The 20,798-nt window shown below is 39.8% G+C and overlaps 1 protein-coding gene across 1 annotated transcript in view; it reads right to left on the reverse strand.

Moving 5' to 3' along the window:
- The window catches only part of AMFR (autocrine motility factor receptor), a 43,980-nt gene that overhangs the window by 6,650 nt on the left and 16,532 nt on the right, over positions 1-20,798 (reverse strand). The window contains exons 5-11 of the mRNA XM_046681940.1: positions 19,650-19,690; positions 19,359-19,491; positions 17,244-17,377; positions 16,064-16,174; positions 8,066-8,256; positions 6,147-6,250; positions 531-665 (exon numbers count right to left, since the gene is read on the reverse strand). Coding sequence (XP_046537896.1) covers positions 531-665; positions 6,147-6,250; positions 8,066-8,256; positions 16,064-16,174; positions 17,244-17,377; positions 19,359-19,491; positions 19,650-19,690 — 849 coding nt within the window. The remainder of the gene's footprint in view (positions 1-530; positions 666-6,146; positions 6,251-8,065; positions 8,257-16,063; positions 16,175-17,243; positions 17,378-19,358; positions 19,492-19,649; positions 19,691-20,798) is intronic.

Consider the following 20,798-nt stretch of genomic DNA (forward strand, 5'->3'; position numbering starts at 1 on the left):
GGGACAGGCGGCGTTATCGCCTAGAGCTGGGGGTCAGCACACAGCAGCCTGCGGCCACATTGCCCCTTCACCTGCTGTCATAAGTAAAGCTTCACTGGGACACAGTGAGGTGCACTCATTTACATGTTGTCCCTGCTGCTTTAGTGCTCCAACGGCAGAGTTGAGAAGTTACAACAGAGACTGTATGGCTCGCAAAGCCTGAAATATTTTGATCTGCCCTTTACAGTAAAAGGCTGCCAATCGTTGTCCGAAGGAGCTGATGCTAGGACCTCCTGGACTGGCAGGAGGCTGGTTTGGCTGGTTTGGGGTGTATGTCTGTACAAAAAAGTATCTGAATACATTTGTCCTTGTCTTAATCTGAGCCTCTCTGATGGGAATGTTCTGTCATAATTTGGTAAGATGGGAATTCAGAGAAACCCTTCATCAAATCATAAGTCATATTCAATTGCTAAGAAACTAAAAGGTTAATCTAGAGAATTAAATCTTTGTGAAGACATAATCCATTTGTCACGCTTAAAACCCTCGTTTACCTGTGTGGGAAAAGGTACTTGAATCCGTCCTTCTAAAATGTTGTCTGTTGTTATTTCAACGGAGCGTGTCAGCTGGAGGTCCTGTAGCACGAGGTGGTACGGAACCTGGGGGAACATTTCTTGGATCTGATGAGCCTATAGGAACACAAATACAGAGGCCACAGAAATGTTCAGTCTCAACAGGGACTCACTGAGGTCACCATGTATGGCAGGCTCGGGCACTGAACTCGGCGTCCTGCCCTGCACACACAGGTAAGGGGCCACCTCTATTCCGCGGATCACCATCAAACTGCACTCCTTTTACTACTTTTCCAGGATGCCAAACAGATAACTTGGGACAGCATCAATTTCACAATAGAGCACAGAAATTCAGCTGGATCTCGAAACAGGCTCACCTAGAATATGCTAGCTGTAAAAAGTCTTCATTTTAAAGCTCAGTATAACTCAGGTATAAAAATGTGTTCTCCATGAGATCAATAATTCAAAAAGATAGATGCACTCCTATGCTCACTGCAGCATTATTCACAATAGCCAAGACATGGAAGCAACCCGAGTGCCCACCAACTGATGATTGGATAAAGAAGATACGGTATATATACAACGAAATACTACTTGGCCACAAAAAAAGACAAAATCATGCCATTTGCAACAACATGGATGAACCTTGAGGGTATTATGCTAAGCAGAATAAGTCAGATAAAGACAACTACCATATGATTTCACTCACATGTGGAAGATAAATAAATACACACACAGATAAGGAGGACAGATTGGTGGTTACCAAAGGGGAGTGGGTGGGGGATAAAAGGGCACATATGTATGGTGATGGATAAAAACTAGACCATTGGTGGTGAACACGATGTAGTCAACACAGAACCCAAAATATAATAATGTACACCTGAAATTTACACAGTGTCATAAGCCAATATGACCCCAATAAAATAATTTAAATAAAAAATGTATTCTCCTTAAGGATAAAATTGCAAAAAGGAACAAACTTATCATATACATCAAATGGATAAAATTCTAATGTATTATCTTAAGTGAAAGCAGCCTGACTTAAAAGGTTATGTACTGTATGATTCCATTTATATGACATTCTGGAAGAGGCAGGGATCACAAAGCGCACAATGGAATTTCGGGGGAGGGGAAATAGAACTGTTGTGTATCTTGACTGTGGTGGTGGTCACACAACTCTGAATGCGACAAAACTTACAGAACTGGACACTAAAAAGGGTGAATCTACTCTATGTAAATTACACCTCAATTTGAAAAGAAACATAATAAAGAAAGTGAATTCCTAATATCGGAGCTGAAGTTTTCAAACAGTACGCCAGCAATGTCTCAGAGTCCACTTAGGGCTCGAGAGTGGGAGCACATGTGTAGCAGGGAGCAGGCACAGGTCTTGGCACATCACCACTCATACTTTCATCAAAGAAGCTCCAGATTTGTTTTTCACACATGTGTATTTATTTTACAAATGCTTTTGCTCAAGGTTTTATTTGTGGAAGAGTCCTAATGATCAAAAGAAAAAACAGGAAAAATAGAATTGCTTTAGGGGCACTTGAATGAATGAATCTTGAGTGAATCTCCTACTGGGATCTGACTATTGGGATCTGAGCTCGTAAGGAACACGTCGTTGTAACTGTAGAAAGAGAGGGATGTGTCTCAGTGTCAGGGCCTTGAGAGACAAGATCAGGGGAAACCTGCACAAAGCTTTGCTCAGAGGCATCATGGGGGTGGCAGGGTGGGGCAAGACAAGCAGAGCACAGCAGGAGGGCCCATGGTCTCCATGAGCCAGGAATCCCCTTTTTGTTTGCATGAATGTCAGCTGATCATTTTTTTCCAGGGCAAATCAAAGCTAACTGGAAAAGAGTCCATAAAGACCTCAATAATCAGATAATGTTCTTCTCTATTCTTAAACAGCTTCCCTCTCATTTCCCAAATTAAAAAATGCTCAAGATTCCTTTTACTAGACCAAAGCTTCTCTTCCAGAAAACCAAGTAAGGTAATTATTGGATCTTTATAAAAAATGTATGGTTCCAGCAAATTAGTCATGCTAACAATAGGCTATTCCAGTCCATCATGGAACTCGAGGAAGAGCCAGGGCCCGCCTGAGAAATGTGAACACAGCAACTCTGAGAACGTAATTCTGATCCCTAGGAGGTTCCACGCCCACGAAGTCTAACTCCTTTAAGGAGGCAGGTGAGGTGATCCACGTGCACAGCTTCAACAGCTGCCTAACGCCGAAGTAGCCAGGCAGAGCCTGACAGGAGCCGGCAGCGGGCACACTGGGCCGCCACACTCCCAGACCATCTATGCCAATCATCACGTCACTGTCACTCTCTGCTGGCAACCTGGCTGTGGGCTTCACTGAGAAAGCAGGAGCCAGCAGGAACCCAGGCCTTTCTTGTAATCATTGTGGTCAAAACATAAAACTGACCACCTTAACCGTTTGTAAGTGTACAAGTAGTAGTAACTACCTGCACGTTACTGTGCAGCGCTTCACTAGAACTTCTCCATCTTGCAAAAGGGAAACTCTGCCACTGAACAGTGACTCCCCATTCCCGCCTCCCCACCAGCAACGACCATTCCACTTTCTGTTTCTAAGAGTTTGACTCATTTAGATACCTCATGTAAGTGGAATCATGCAATATTTGTCTTTTTGTGACTGGCTTATTTCATCTAGCATAACGTCCTCAAGGTTCATCCATGCTGTAGCATATGACAAGATTTCCTTCTTTCTGAAAGGCTGAATAATATTCCATTGTATGAAATACCACATTTTCTTAATCCATTCATCTCTGATGGACATTTAGGTTGCTTTTACCTCTTGGTTGTTATGAGCCATGCCTTCTTTTTAAATCAAATCTCAAAAACATACCGGTAGCTACCTCCATCCCTCCTCCTAACGAAGGCGAGAGTCTCTCTCCTGTTCTGGCTCCCAACCCCACCCTCCACCTCCAGTTCAGTTAACTCTTCGGTTTGTTCTGTACCATCCATCTCTCCCCCTCTAGTGATCATTCTTACTCATCTACCAAGCATGCTTTAGAATCTATCTTTAAAAAAAGACCCATGGCTACTCAAAATAATTGAAAGCAAAGTCCCAAAGAGATATTTGTATACCCATGTTCACAGCATCATTCACAATAGCGAAAATGTGGAAGCAACCCAAGTGTCCATCAATGGATGAGTGGATAAACAAAATAGAATAAATACATACAATATTATTATTCAGCCTTAAAAAGGAAGGAAATTCTACATATGCTACAACATGGATGAACTTTGAGGATATTATGCTACGTGAAATAAACCAATCACAAAAAGACAAACACTGCATGATTCCACAGTGGTTGTGGGGGACCGGGGGCACTAGGTGGATAAAGGAAAGGATGGGAGCATGACTTCCCTGGATACTCCTCTATAGGTTTTGAAACTTGTGGATAAATGACCTGCTCAAAAATCTTAAAAAAACAAAAACTCCCCTGATACCACATTCCTATCAAGCTACCACCTCTACTTCTCCACTCCCTTTTATAACATACTGCTAGATATTGTGTGTTTCTTAAGCTCCTACTCATTTTTCAATCCACCACTATCTAGCATTCAAGCCGTCAGGCCATGGAAACTGTTTGTTCTTCTCCAGCTAATCAACTGCCTCCACCCTGTCAAATCCAACACGCGGCTCTCTGACCTCATCTTCTAAGAATTCCCACATGCGTGACTTGCCACCTTTTCCCGGTTTCCTTCCTTCTCAATCAGACCTCAGCCTTGACCCCTCTTCTCTTTGCAAGCCACATTCTCTCCCTTGAAGAAATCATCTCCTGCTTTATATATCTCACCTATAGATATAAAACTACCCCCCAACCCAAAAACCCTCCTGAATGTTTATCTCCAGCTTGATGTCTTTACTGAGGTCCAGAACTGCCTACATGACATCTCTACTTGAATGTCTCATAGACATCCCAACTTCCCACCAAACAGAATGCCAAGTCCTGGTCCTCAAGCCCGTTTCTCCCCCAGTTTTGCCCTCAAGACTCAATAGCGGCTGAGCTGCTTAACTGAAACCCAGTGCGTCAGCTTTCATTCCTCCACTTCCCTCCCCCCAGCTCCCCCCACATCCAAATCAAAGCACTGTCAAGCCCTGTCAGTTCATCTTCCAAAAATACCTTAAATCTGCCAGTTATTTCATCTTTTATCACTAACACCCTGGTTCAAGCCACCATGTTCTTCTGCTGAACTATTGCACCAGCCTCCTAACTGGCCTCACTGCCTTGTTTTGCCCCTCTATAATCCACTCTCCCCTCAGAAGCAAGATCATTCCCCGTCAGTCCCCGGGGGAGGAAAAAAGCCTTGGATGGCCCCCTACTCCTCTCATTCTAAAATCTACACCCGACTGTGGCCACAAGTCTCTGCAGAACCTGGCTCTGCAATCTCCGCTTATATCACAGTCTTGGTCCCCGACCTGCCAGGCTCCAACCACAGTGACTTCTCTCGGTTTCCAGCACTTTCTCATCTCATGGCCTTTGCACCTACTGTTTCCACTGCCTCCTTCCCCCTGATCTGCCTCCTCCTCGTCTCAGCTTAAATATCACCTCCTCAGAGAGAACGTCTCCGGATGCCTCCTCTAAAATAGCCTCTTCCCACCCGCCCCACCGCACCACCTGCCTCACCGCCTGCAGAGCTCTCAGCACCACCAGCAAGCTCTTACCTGTCTGCACCTATAATCAGTCTCCCAGCTACAACCAGACTGCCTGAGACGAGGGCTCACATCGGCCTGGTTTACACCGCAAGTGTTTGTGGTTTGGTTACACTGTGTAGTGCCTGTCACAGGAATAGGCTTTCAGTACAAATTTGTTGAATAAATACATTAAAATTAACTAATGAATGAATAAATGACAACGACCTCCTGGAGTACTGACTAGGCTTACCCAGGTCAGCCAGAGGCCCCATCCAAGCAGGACTAAGGTAGTGTGCATTTTAAGACTCCTGCATTTATTATCACAGTGAACACTAAATTTCAACAATGGTAAAACATGTTTCTCCAACACTGTAAAATAAAAATATATACCATATGGCAAAGCTTTAGAAAAATACAAAGAATCTTGACGTATTTGAACAATATCCTTGAGCCAAGAGCATGCCTCAATATCTCAAGGTATATATATACACACACACAGCCGTGTGTGTGTGTGTGTGTGTGTATGGATACACATTTATTTATTATGGGGAAGGAGGGGACGGGGGTCAAAAAACCACATTTGGTAGGCCTAATATAATTTTTGATAAAAGGCACATCATTCACTCCAGTCAAGAATCCCCCCAGGAATTTTTGGCTAAAATCAAGGAGAGTCCCAAGATTGGCCTGGATCACAACAGAGTGAACCTACTAGTGCTCAAAAAAGGTGAGATTATCTCCCACCCGAGTGAAATGAAAACTGCTTTCCAAACCAGTTTCAGATTGCAAAACACAGGAATTTAAGTGGTCCCACTGAATAAATAAAACACCCCTGAAAATCCTGCCATTCTGCCAGAGCAGAGTAGGACCAACAAGGTCAAACACAGTACACATCCCTTCTGCCTACTAATCATCTTAAAGCAGTTAGCGGGCCTTACCATTGCATTAAGCTGGGAGTTGCTTGCCTGCGTAATGCCAAGAATGTTGGTGGTGTGCATCACTTCGACTGAAAAACTCGGCAGCCAACTCGCAATCCGCGACCCTGAAACAAAGGAGAATCCAGAGCAAGTTTTAGAGACCTCTTTCCCCATGTCATCCACTCCAGAGTTGGCCTCTCCATGACACCAGCTGGTACTCACTAAGGGCTTACTTGACGCCAGGCCTTTTGGACCAAGTGTTTCAAGTGGGTTAGCTCATGTAACCCTCACTAGAACCCCATGTGGTACCATCTGTTATTATTCCCATTTTATCTTCTCAGACATTTGACTCTAGTTCCCTGGGTCTTGGGTCCCCAAGGCACTCAAGAAGTTAGATAACTTGCCTAAGATCACACAATTTAATTATGGCAACCAGGATTGGAAGCCAGACAGTCAGGTTCCAGAACATTTTAACACTGGGCTTTCCTGCTTCCCAGTGGGCTGGATCCACACAATCTCAACCCACTCTCTCAGCCTAGAATGTGAGGAAGGTTTTCATGGCTCTAATGCTGCTACAACAGATGAGTTTTTGCTCCTCTCTTTCACACTTTACACAAACACTACTCATCCAGAGACACTGTTTTCACAACTATTTTCATGAAGTATTTTCTACTTAACAATCTGGCTTCAAGACCTTGGTTTTCTTATTCAAAATTGTTTCCAAAGAGTTCTACGACACAGGCTTGTGGACTGATGGTACCAAGAAGTCTGCTGCTTCTGCTATTTCCCTAAGAAAAGGGGATCCTTAGATATTCCACCACCAAGGACTGGCTGCAAAACAACTCAGTATCAAGCCACATGTTTAAGGGAAAGTATTCTTCCCATCACAAAGAAGCACTGAGGCATGGAATATAAAAAAGTTAATGGCCATCTCCAAGGTCTTACCCAACTAAACATGCCTGTTAAAAAACTGGATACTTATTTCATGTGCTTACTAGGGAGAAATAAAGTTGATTTTATCTATTTTGAGTAAGTTTTTATTAGTAATTCATAAAACAATAGATTACATAGCCAGGACCCATGTCCAAGATCTGCTAGTATATTTCAGAAGTCTCACCTGATAGAGGCCTTAATTAACAGCCACCAAGGCAGCCCCTCCACACACCCCTGCACCCTCACCCTTGGCCCAGCCCGCCAAACAGCCATCTTCTTGGAGACTTGACTCTACTCCCTTTGGTCCTTTCTGTCAGGGATTTCACCAATGTCTCACACTCTCGCCATGCTCCACCCATGGAAACTCAAATCAGAGATGCGAACAGCACTCCTCCTAACAAAATTCCAGGGGTACCTACTTTATAGTAAGAAACAGGAACTCACAGAATTTAGCGGTATTGGAATTGATGAAAATCAACAACAGCTTGATATAATGTGAATGATGATCAAGAAGGATGATCAACCAGTCCCTCATATGGTGCTCATGGCATTAGAATTTTAAGTGTGGTTTTATTACAACTCTTTTCAACACTGATGGAAGGCACAATATTCATATTTTATGGGCAAAGAAAAAGGATTCCAGCTCTGACTGTGCTTCAAGTACTCACTGGAAAGGCTACTCAATGACCCTTCATTATATGCGTAAGTACTACACATTATTAGCAACAGTTAAGTATTAAACTGATTAAGTGCGCTCCTTGCAGGCATGGTTGATTCAGTTTCACTTCTTCCACCTTCCCGCCCCAACGCCCACCCATATTCACACTAAATATAGCAAAATGCCTGGCACAGAATAACCCCTCAGTGCTCTCTATACTTACTGAACACTTTCAATTAAAATTAAAACATAAAATTAAACTGGCCTGTATAGGCAATTTATAACTAAAACAGCACCCCCTTAGGGGAGAAACCCCTTGAGTGTGGCTTTAGAGGTTGAAACAACTAACCATCAAAGTGGAAGAAGTGATTGTGCTGGTTTAAGCGAGGTCTGCCTTCAGCTGCTGCCACAGGAACCAGATTCTCATCCAGGTTCTCTCCTTGATGGTCTTCCCTGGCACGATTATTGTCAGCAATATTAAGAGACATTCTGCATGTTGGGCAGGAGGTGTCTTGTTCTAGCCAGGAACGAAGACAGGAGCTACCAAAAAGACCAAAATAAGATATCCTTAGCACATTTTGTGAGAATTCACCAGAAGTACTCTGAATGTATCAAATGTGTTGCAATTTTACTTTCTATTTACCACTAGAGAGATTTAAATGTTGAGAAACGTTTGGTAACATTACCTCTGTGCCCTATTTTACTCTAATTAGAATACTTCCAGTGTGTTCTGCTATGAACATTAATTTGTTAACATACATGGTCATCTACCAAGCTCCCAGTCATGACCTTCTTCCATGAGACTTCATCACATGGCTCACCATCTTCCTTTCCAACTCTATCAAATCCATGTGGCTGAATCATCCCTAGCCTCTCATTCTCTGAATCCTCTACTCCAATGATCTTTCTCTCACTCTACATTAGCTACCCACTAATATGGTCATAATCTTGGCCTTCTCTTCAAAAATCGTGACTTCAAAGATCTAACTAAAGCTCCTCTCCTTCCAGCTCACTTCTCTGGGACTGAGCAAATAAGGGTCACTTATTTGCTAAGACCTCCCATCCACTGATAACACCACTTTTTCATCAAGTATCACATCGCCTCGAGGCCTTACTTCCATCTTCACCTAGCTCACCCACAACCACTCCCTTACATCCACCATCTCAACTTCTTCTATTTGTAACCCTCTTCTATCTGTATTCTGCTTTCTCAACAAAGCCGAAAGCTTCTTTTGCCCTCTCTCAGGAAATGATAATGCCCTAATTATGGTAGAGTCTCAAAAATTACTTGCACTGTCCATTAAAGGGAAATGTACTAAAAAAAATGAGAAAGTAGAATGAAGTGACCTCCAAGGTACCTTCCTATTTGATAACACTACATGATCTTTCTTCTAAAATTCCAAGGAGCCTTCCATTCCACGGAATGATAATGTTATCTTTCTTCTAAGAGCTCAATGAGGCACTGAATAAAAGCACTCACTTCTCTGTGTCTTTTTCTTTTTGAATATCTGGGAAGACGTGCACATATAAAGTTACAAAGGAGAGTCTCACCATAATGTGACAATCCTCAGAGTCTCTGGAGACCAAATGGTACTTACGTGTCAAAACTTTCCCAGAGGCCAGATGGAGCCACTTACTATCTCTGTGCCAGAAAAAAGTACGACAGTAATGTTCCAAAATAATGTGTATATCCAACTCTATCACATTTTGAAATAAAGTACCTATAATTCCTGTTTGTGGTCATTTAACTATTAGACAAATAAATGATTATATTTTTTAAAAGTTCACTTCCTCTTAATGAACACCCTTAAATCACACCTCTAGTAAAATTAGCCTTGTGTGGGGCTACAAAAGTGTGTAAGATCTTTGTCTTCCAATAATGTTACACTGTGACACAGTCTTCATAAGCAAATCTAATTTTATTTCATATTCTGAAAAAACCTCCCACATTAAATTAATAGCCTAAAAACTCCAAGGTGAGTACAACTAGTTAGATACAGTTGCTTAAAAAAAAAACAAAAGTAGACTTTCATAGCTAAAGAAACTTAACTTTAGATAAAACAGATATTTTTCTATATAACTATAATAATATTCTATTGAAGGATTGTGTCGCCTCCTTCTAAGTAGGACACTTCAATATAATTAAATATTCATTGGACTGAAACCTTGCAAAGACATCTTCTATAGCAACAAATTATCTAGCTACAGTCTATTGAAATCTAGACAATTAGCTTTACGACAAATGAATTTGCCCTTAGATTATCATCACACAACTCTCCTCCTATCTACTAACCAAAGCTACAAAGTAAAGCACCAAGCAGATGTCCTAACAATGGTTTGCTCACTCAACCCAAGGCAGACAAGTGTTTTAAAAATTAAATTCTAACTCTTAAACAACCACTGGGTCAAGAAGAAATCACTTTGGCAACTAGAAAATACTTTGAGACAAATGAAAACAAAAACACATCATACCAAAACTTATGGGATGCAGTAAAAGTAATGCTCAGAGACAAATTTATAGCTAAAAATGCCTAAAAAGAAAAAAACCTTCAAATCCACAATAACTTTATAACTTATGGAACTAGAAAAAGAATAAATGAAACCAAAAGCCAGCAGAAGGAAGGAAACAACAAAGATTAGAGCAGAGATAAATGAAATAGAGAATGGAAAAACAATAGAGCAAATCAATGAAACCGGCAGTTGGTTCTTTGAAAAGATCAACATTGACAAATTTTAGCTAGACTGAGAAAAAAAGGGAGAAGATACAAATTACTAAAATCAGAAAGTGTGAACATTATTATCAACCTTATAGAAATTAAAAGGATTATAAGAGAATACTAGAAATAACTGTACTCCAACAAATTAGATAATATACATAAAATGGACAAATTCCTAGCAACACCATTAATTACCAAAACTAATTCAAGAAGAAATAGAAAAATCTCAACAGACCTAGAACATGTAAAGAGACTGAATCAGTCAAAAAATGTCCCAAAAAAGAAAAGCCCAAGACCAGATGGTTTCACTGGTGAATTCCATCAAGTATCTAAAGAAGAATTAATATTGATCCTACTCAAACTTTCTCAAAATATAGAAGGGAAAACTTCCTAATACATACTTAATATGAAGCCAGTATTACCTTAATACCAAAAGCAGACACAGGTACCAAAAGAAAAGACCATTACAGACCAGTATTTCTTGTGAATGTAAATTTAAAAAATCCTCAATAAAATACCAGCAAACCAAATCAAACAGCACATTAAAAAGATTACACACCAAGAGCAAGTGGGATTTATCCTAGGAATGCAAGTGTGGTTGAACATAAGAAAATGAATCAATATTCACGATAAAATGATAAAAATACTCAGCATTACTAGGAATAGAAGGGAACTTCCTTAACATGATAAAGGGCATTCATGAAAAATCCACAGGTACATCATACTCAATGGTAAAAGACTGAAAGCTTTTCCTCTAGGGTCAGGAACAAGACAAGGATGCTCATTTTCACCACTGCTGTTCAACAGTGTACTGGGAGTCCTAGAGAGAACCATCAGGCAAGAAAAAGAAATAAAGGCATACAAATTGTCAAGGAAGAAGTAAAATTATCTCTATTTGCAAATGACATGATCTTATATACAGAAAACCTAAACAATACACATACATACAAAAGTACCACAGAACTAACAAATTTAGTAAAGCTGCATCATACAAGAGTAACACGTAAAAATCAGTTATGTTTCTATACGCCAGCAATGAATAACCCAAAAAAGAAATTAAGGAAACAATTCCATTTACATAGTATTCAAAAGAATAAAATAGCTAGGAATAAATTACACCAAGGAGATGAAAGCCTCGACAATAAAAACTACAAAGGATTCCTGAAAGAAATTAAAGAAGACCTAAATAAAGGGAAAGAAATCCCATGTTAATGGATTGGAAGACAATATTGTTAAGATAGCAATACTCTCCCAAATGATCTACAGATTCAGGGTAATCTCTATTCAATCCCAATGGCCTTTTTTGCAGAAATGGAAAAGCCAATCCTTAAATTCATCTAGAATTGCAAGGAGTCCCAAATAGCCAAAACAATTCTGAAAAAGTTAGAGGACTCACTCCCCATTTCCTGATTTCAAAACTTACTACAAAGCTACCATAATCAAAACAACATGGTACTGGAATAAAGATAGACATATGAACCAATGGAATAGAATTGAGAGTCCCGACATAAACTTAAACGTCTATGGCCACGTGATTTTGACAAGGGTGCCAAGACCACTCAATGCGGAAAGAAGAGATTCTCCAACAAATGGTGTTGGGACAACTGGACGACCAAATCAAAAGAATGAAGTTGGAACCCTAACTCACTTCATGTACAAAAATTAACTCAAAATGGATCAATGATCTAAATATAAGAGCTAAAGCCATAAAATTGTTAGAAGAAAACACCGGAGTAAATCATCATGACCTTGGATTTGGCGACGGATTCTTAGATTTGACACTAAAAGTATGAGCGACCAAAAAAAAAGGTGCATTAGACTTCATAAAAATTAACAACTTGTGTGCATCAAAGGACATCATCAAGAAAGTGAAAAGGCAAGCTACAGAATGGGAAAAGACACTTGCAAATCATATATCTAATAAGGGTTTAGTATCCAGAATATATAAAGAACTCTTATAACTCATCAACAAAAAGACAAACAACCCAATTTAAAAATAGTCAAGGATTTGAATAGACATTCTCCAAAGAAGATATACAAATGGCCAACCAGCATGTGAAAAAATGCTCAACGTCATTTGTCACTAAGGAAATGCAAATCAAAACCACAATGAGATACTACTTCCTACCCATTAAGATGGTTACCATCCAAAAAACTGAAAATGACAAATATTGGTGAGGATGTGCAGAAACTAGAAGGGAACCCTGTACACTGCTGACAGGAATGTAAAATGGCACACCTAACTGTGGAAAAGAGTATGGTGGCTCCTCAAAAAACTAAACATAGAACTACCATACGATCCAGCAATTCCACCTTTGGTTATATACCCAAAAGAATTGAAAGCACAGTCTCAAAAAGATATTTGTACAATCATGTTCATAGCAGCATTATTCACAATAGCCGCAAGGTACAAGCTACCCCAATGTCCCTCAACAGATGAACAGATAAACAAAATGTGATATATCCATACAATGGAATATTATTCAGACTTAGAAAGTAATAATCTGACACATCCTACAACATAAATGAACACTGAAGTCATTATCTTAAGTGAAATAAGCCAGACACGAAAGGACAAATATTGTATGATTCCACTTACATGAGGTACCTAGACTAGTCAAATTCCTAGAGACAGAAAATAGAATGGTTCCCAAGGACTGAGGGGAGAGGAGAATGGGAACTTGGTGTTTAATGGGTATGGAATTTCAATTTGGAAAGATGAAAAAGTTCTGGAGATGGATGTTGGATTGTTTGCATAACAATGTGAATGTACTTAATGCCACTGAACTGTACACTTAAAAAATGGTTAAGATGGTACATTTTATCTTATGGATATTTTACCACAATAAAAAATTACATTTGAGAATTATCACTCAAAAACAAAACAAAAACCACCACAAGGAGATACTACTTTCCACCCACTAGGATGGCTATAAGAAAAACAGAAAATACTAAGCGTTGTTGAGGATGTGAGGAAATTAGAACCCTTATACATTGCTGAGGGGATGTAAAAAGTGCAGCTGCTGTGGGAAAGTTTGGGGGTTCTTCAAGAAGTTAAACAGAATTACCATATGACTCCACAACTCCACTCCTAGCTATCTACCCAAAAGAACTAAAAACAGGTATTCAAACAGATACCTGTTCACAAATTGTTTATAACAACACTATTTGCAATAGCTAAAAAGTAGAAATAACCCAAACATCTATCCATGGATGAATGGATAAACAAATTGTTTAATTATTATAAAATTACTTAAATTCAACCATAAAAAGGAATGAAGTACTGATACATGCTTCAACTTGGATGATTTTGAAAACTTTATGCTAAGTGAAAGAAACCAGTCACAAAAGGTCTCCTATTGTATGATTCCTTTTATATGAACTGTCCAGAAAAGGCAAATCCATAGAGACAGAAAGTGGATTAGTGTTGTCACCTAATGGAGGGGGGAGGAATAGGGAGTGATTACTTTAATGAGTATGGGGTGTTACTCTGGAATGATGAAAAACTTTTGAAACTAGAGAGAAGTGGTGGTTGCACGACCTTGTGAATGCACAAAATGCCACTGAACTGTACACTTTACGGTGGTTAACTGGGGCTGGCCCCATGGCCAAGTGATTAAGTTCGCACGCTCCGCTTTGGCGGCCCAGGGTTTCACTAGTCCGGATCCTGGGCATGGAGATGGCACCACTCATCAAGCCATGCTGAGACAGCGTCCTACATGCCACAACGAGAAAGACCCACAACTGAAATATACAACTATGTACTGGGGGCATTTGGGGAGAAAAAGCAGGGGAAAAAAAAAGATTGGCAACCGTTGTTAGCTCAGGTGCCAATCTTTAAAAAAAAAAAAAAAAGACGGTTAATTGTATGTTATGTGAATTTTGCCTTAATTGAAAAATTAAATCCTAAAATCAATCTAATTGTATGCTTGAAAATATTTCTTCTAGGCTAAAATACACTCTTTAAGTTATTCTTCCCAACTGTCTCCAGGCTCCTTTGGGACTAACTGAAAGGTTTTGAGAAATGTGTGAATTCTGTGGCCTTCCTATCTCAACAATCAGCACCACTATCCATCCAGTTGCACAGCCACAAAACTAGGAGAATCCCTGACACCTTTAGTCCTCACTTTCCCACAGGCAATCTAGCACCACATGCTCCCTAATCCTTCTCAAATCTGTCCATTTCTCTCCAACTCCACTTCCACCACCGTAGTCCAGCTACTGTACTGCCAACACACACCTGAACCACTGCAGCCATCACTAACTAGGCCCCCTGACTTTTTCAAGCTGCACACCTGAACCCCAACCCCTACTTAAAAACCTTCAATGGCTTCTTACCTTTTCCAAAGGCCCTCAAGCCCCTGCAGGGTCTACCTCCTGCCTGCTTCTCCTGCCTCAGCAAACACCTGGCTTCTCTTTTAGTTCCTTCAACACACCACATTCCCTCCTGCACCAGAGATGTTCCCTCTGTCTCAAATACTCTTCTACCTGATGCCTCCTTTTGCTGTCTTAACTCCTACTCAGCCTCAAGAGTCACTTCCCCCAGGTTTGAGTCAGATTCTTTTGTTACAAGCTTCAAGAACCGTGTTCCTTTTCTTTAGAGCACTTATGTCAATTTACACTTACACAGTCATAAATGTGTCTAGGTAATTCATATTTGTCTCCTCCATCAGGCTGTGAGCTTTGTGAAAGCAAAGACTTTCTCTGTCATTTTTATTTTATCCCCAGAACCCAGCACATAAAAAAAATATGTCAGTACATTTGTTGAGTTCCTGATACCCCATCTCCAAAGTCCTTCTAACATTAAAAAGGAGAAGAAAAGTGATTTGGGAATATCAAATCAGGAAAGGAAGAATAAAGACGTAAAGATTAAAACTTTCTCAATATGCAAAATTGACCACAGATGCAAAAGGCCAAAAGATACCTGAAGGTCCATCAACACCAAAAATGCCCAATCTACTGAGAGACTGATTTAGGTTAAAGAGCCAGAGCCCTGTGAGATCACTAAAAATGAATAATGTAAGGCAACAAGGACTGCAACTCAGAGAGACAAGAAGACTCCATGGGAAAGGACCGAGTCTGTTCCACATGCAGGTCTACTCCAGTCTTGAAGGTTTTCAGAAGATCCTATTTTGTAATCATTGATGACACAGTCACAGTTCTTCTGGACTATCTGATGTTCCTGGTCCAGTCCCCCTCTCAGCGTACTTCCCTGGTGTGTGTTTTTATGCTGTTTTTGGGCATGTGCAAAATACAAAAATATACATTCTCTCCCTCCAATTACAGAATAAGCTGTTTGAAAGCAAGGATTCCCCCATCCCTTTCTTTTAAATCTTACAGGCATATTTGCTTTACCTCAGAGCTTAAATAGAGAAGGAATACAAAGACAGCTAAGCCATCTAGAAATTAAGATGGCAAACTGTGAGTGGGGAACAGTCCTGCCATGGGGAAGAGACTGAGGGATAAAGGAGGAGACCCCAAAGCTTCCCATATCACTCACTACCAGCACCATGGCCAGTCTGAGGTAATGTCCCCACTCCTCTGCTGGGATTACTCTCGAGGGGCACAAAAAGCACCCACGTGCCCTGGACAGAACACCAGTCCCAGGTGGCCCTTTCTGAAGCTCCTACTTGTGGAAAAGATGTCCACAGGGCAGTTTCCTCGCAGCCTGCATGGAGTCCCAGCAGATGGCACAGTCATCATTATTGACAGCCAGCTCCTCGGGAGTTGCAACTGCAAACCTGTAAAAAAACATGCATCCAGCAGGAATCTGTCAATTCCACACATATATACTGAACAACACTTTATACATTTCACCTTGCTAACAGCACAGTTACAGAGGAGTCTTGTTCAGTAAAAAATTTCCAACCATCACAAACATTATACTCACCTTCTCTTCATAGCCCATAGAAGAGCCAGCAAGAAACTTATACAGCCATGCATCACTTAACAACATGGCTATGTTCAGACAAATGCACCATTAGGCAATTTCACCACTGTGTGAACATCATAAGAGTGCACCTCCACAAACCTAGACGGTATAGCCTATCACACACCTAGGCTATACAGTACTACTCTTATGGGACCATCATCATATATGTGGTCCAGCATTGACTGAAACATCGTTATGTGGCACATGACTGTACTAACTTTGTCTTAACAATGGCTCCTCGTAGTACTGACTTAAGGGAACACTTCTAGGCAAATCAGAGGAGTTAAGATCCCCGAGAGTCAAACTGTTCCCTTGGACACAAAGAGAATATCCATCAATCACACCTTTAGGCTTGGTTTAGCTTCAGGTGGGCAAGTGAGTGTCTCCTTCAATGAAGTTAAGAGTGTATAAGAGAGTGTGTGTGTGTGTATGTGTGTAAACATGCATGTAATGAGGCTCACCTTCATAAAATAAAGAAAGCAGAAGCCCAAGGAAGCTTTTATTTAATAATAATGGTGGTAAAAATAATGACATAATAAGAACCTAACATTTACTGGGCACGTACTATAGACCCAGTACTATTCTAAGTATATTACATGTATTATCCCATCAAATCCTCCCAATAGCTCCAGGAAGAAGCTTCTGCTATCATCTCTAGAGATGAAGCCAAAAGCCAAAAGGGGCACAGGCAGTTAAGTAAATTGCCCCAAATCACATGGCAATTACGTGGGGATTTGCACCCACACAGTCTGACTCCAGAGCCTATACTCGTCAGTATTCTGTTAGTTTACAAAAGCAAGTTCTCATATAATCTTGGATCTGTTATTATTAAAGACTAAAATGAGTAAACTTGGCAACATCAACTTGTGCTTACTTACCTGGCTTCCATGTTCCCAACCACACGCAAATAGTTCTTATGTCGACGGATTCGACGCTGCACCTCATGAAACAGGTAACGCAGCTGCATAAAGATGACCAAGCTGGCCATGGATAACCAGATGTTGCCAAATAACTTAACAAAAGGGAAAGAGAATGAAACATGCAATAAAAATGAATGCGAACTTGCTAGTGATGAAGGTGAGGTGTGTAACAAAAGCTCTTAATTGTTGGTGAAGGTGAACTGGAACAATCGTTCAGGAAGCAAATGCATATATTTATCTCACTACCCTAAACAATGTACATGCTCTTTGGCCTAGTCATTCCAGCACCAGGAATCTTTCCTGAGGAACTAATCAGAAATTTAAAAGCTTTCTGCAGAAAGATGTCCATCCACGCAATTATAAAAAAGAAAATCAGAAAATGAACAAAATGCCCAGTAGGGGAATATTTAGGTTGTAAACTCATATAATATAATATTATATAGTCACTAATTATATTTATTATAAAATATAATTACAAATTAATATTATATTTTATATATAACTTTTTTTTTTTGAGGAAGATTAGCCCTGAGCTAACATCTGCCGCCAATCCTCCTCTTTTTGCTGAGGAAAACAACCTCAGCTAACACCCGTGGCCATCTTCCCCTACTTCATATGTGTGACGCCTGCCACAGCATGGCTTGATGAGCAGTGCCATGTCCGCACCTGGGATCTGAACAGGCGAACCCCGGGCCGCTGAAGCAGAACGTGCAAACTTAACCGCTGCCCCAATATATGTAACATTTTTAAAGATTACATGGGAAAATAATATTCGTTAAGCAAAAAAAGCAGGATAAAACTACCTAAAAAAACTAACGCATGACTTAAAAAAATTATGTAAAGATGTGAAATAGCAAACTACTGAATACAATCTAAGTAACCCCTTATAGGAGTTGGTTAATTAAATCATCATACATCTATATGGTGGAATTTTTATCTTGAAGGCATTAAAACAGTTGAGAAGAACTGCTGCTAGCACAGGAAACTGTCCATAATACATTAGCTAAAGAAAACTAAACTGTATGTCCAAAATATGATCTCACTTTATGAATGTATATCTTTGAGTATATAAAGAAACACTAGACACAATAAAATGTTAACAGTTATCTCTGGGCATTTGTTTTGGGGGGGGGCCTCTTTTTTTAACAAAAGCTATACATTTTGTTTTTAAGTATATTTTCAAAGTTACTTTCAAAAAGTAGACTTAGAAATGTGCTGTTTCTAAACCAATAATTTGTAAATGTTACTTTGATAGGCTTATAATTTAAATAAATTGCCAACCAAATATACCAATTCTCACCATTATTAGATCACCGAAGTGCTAACCAATGAAGCAGGTTTCCAACATTGTAATTTCTTGCTTACCAAAGTAAAATGTAAACAATAAAGGAGGGGAAATTAAGTATAAAGTTGGTTGTTTTTGTTTGTCTTGTTTGGTGAGGAAGATTGGCCCTGAGCTACCAGGAGCTACTGAGGCTCTTTTTGCTTGAGGAAGATTGTTGCTAACATCTATGCCCATCTTCCTCTATTTTATGTGGGATGCTGCCAGAGCCTGGATTGACAAGCAGTGCTAGGTCTGCGCCTGGGATCTGAACCAGTGAACCCCAGGCCACTCAAGCAGAGCGGGTGAACTTAACCACTACGTCACCGGGCCAGCCCCTACATATTTTGTTTTTAATTACAAAGATGGAAAAGTTATGAATCCATGAAGTAGCTAACACTGTGAGAATTTCCTCACCATCTGCAAAGTAACTGCTAAATATTAGAAGCCATAAGAACTAAGGGGAGAGATATTCCCTTAATTTCATGCTAAAAGAATTATCTACTGACTTGGTCGGTGGAGGTAACTAAGTCTCTCAGGAGATTTAGCAAACTCCTGAGGTGGGTACCAGCCAAGGTGGTTCCACGACACTGCTTTACACCCAGTGGCAAAAAGAGGGAGAGGCGCAGCTGCATTTGTTTTTACAGTCTTTCAATGACATCCACAAAAGTTTCATTTCTTAACGTACTAACCAGGTCTCCTAATTCTGAAAAACTTAGCTCTCTGTTAGAGCTCCTTCTGAGGAAACGTACCAACATGTGAATGTGGTGCATGAGGTCCAGGGACAAGAGAGTGAGCTCCATGACAAAATCGGTGTAATAGACATACGTCCCCTTTCCTTCCCATGTCCCTTCGTGGTTGAGGTCCCAAAGGTGAATTACATATCTGCAGTGAATAGAGAAAAATCATCTTAATCATTTACTGTCATAATTGAATTTGGTTTAAACGTGATACAGTACAGTCACATTTTTATATTTTATACATATCTTAAAATCAACTGTATGAGTAGACCTCAATCACCTCCCTCCCAAATTTCTACTCACCTTAAAATCACATGAGCAGTCCTCACTGTCACAAGAAGAGACTGTAAGAAAAAAGACACATTTTTTCTTTTTTTGGTAAAATTTAGGATTGCTCAGGCCAAATTTACTTTACAAAATGATAAGAGACAAATGTTTCTCAGTTCAATTAAAAAATCAGGTAAGGGAATTGAAGGAAGCTGATCAGAAGGTACAAACTTCCACTTATAAGATAAATAAGTACTGGGGATGTAATGTACAGCATGGTGACCACAGTTAACACTGCCGTGTGGCATACTGAAAACTGTGAAGAGAGTATATCCTAAAAGTTCTCATCACAAGGAAAAAGTCATTTTTTTTCCTTTTCTTCTCTTTTGGTATCAATATGAGATGAAGGATGTTACGGAAACTTATTGTGGTAATCCTTTCACAACATACATGAGTCAAGTCATTATGCTGTACACATTAAACTTCTACAGTGCTGTATGTCAATTACATCTCAGTGAAACTGAAAGGGGGAAAAAGCAGGTTGTCCAAGTTTAGCAACCATTTTATTTCATCTGCTTGAAATTTCCATGGAACATAACCTAGAAATTTTCATAACCTAGAAATCCAACTTTTACTGAGCCTTTCCCTGTTGAGAGATGACAACCAATCACACCTGTCCATTTCCTGAGGATGCCGTCTACAATCTTGAGGTTCATTCTAGTTGTTTGATGATCACTTTTGTTTTATACAGCAAAGTCACCATAAATGATTACCTAAAAGGGTGTCTGAAAACTTGGTGACCCTATAGCCAAGGACAGCTTAGGTGCTACCATCCTAGATATGAGTACCTACTCTCCAAGTAACTCTTTGTGCATTCCCTTTGCCTACACAGAAGAAAAGAGAATGAAGGAAATCAAAAATAAAATAAGCTCCTCATGGTATTTTGTATTATAGAAATTGATATTAAGAAAAATTTCCTCTTCCTCTACTAGCATAGAACTGTTACATTATTTATGTTTGAGATTAGGAAACTCCCATTTATAAAAGGAAAATATTTTACATAGAAGAGAAACACAACAAATATAAAAATATGATTCACTTCAAAATATCAAATCTGTAACATAATTATCTTAAAAGAATAAACAGTAACGAGCTAAAATAAAAATATGTACTATAGTATGATCC

Source organism: Equus quagga, chromosome 13 (genome assembly GCF_021613505.1).
Source record: "Equus quagga isolate Etosha38 chromosome 13, UCLA_HA_Equagga_1.0, whole genome shotgun sequence".
NCBI lineage: Eukaryota > Metazoa > Chordata > Mammalia > Perissodactyla > Equidae > Equus > Equus quagga.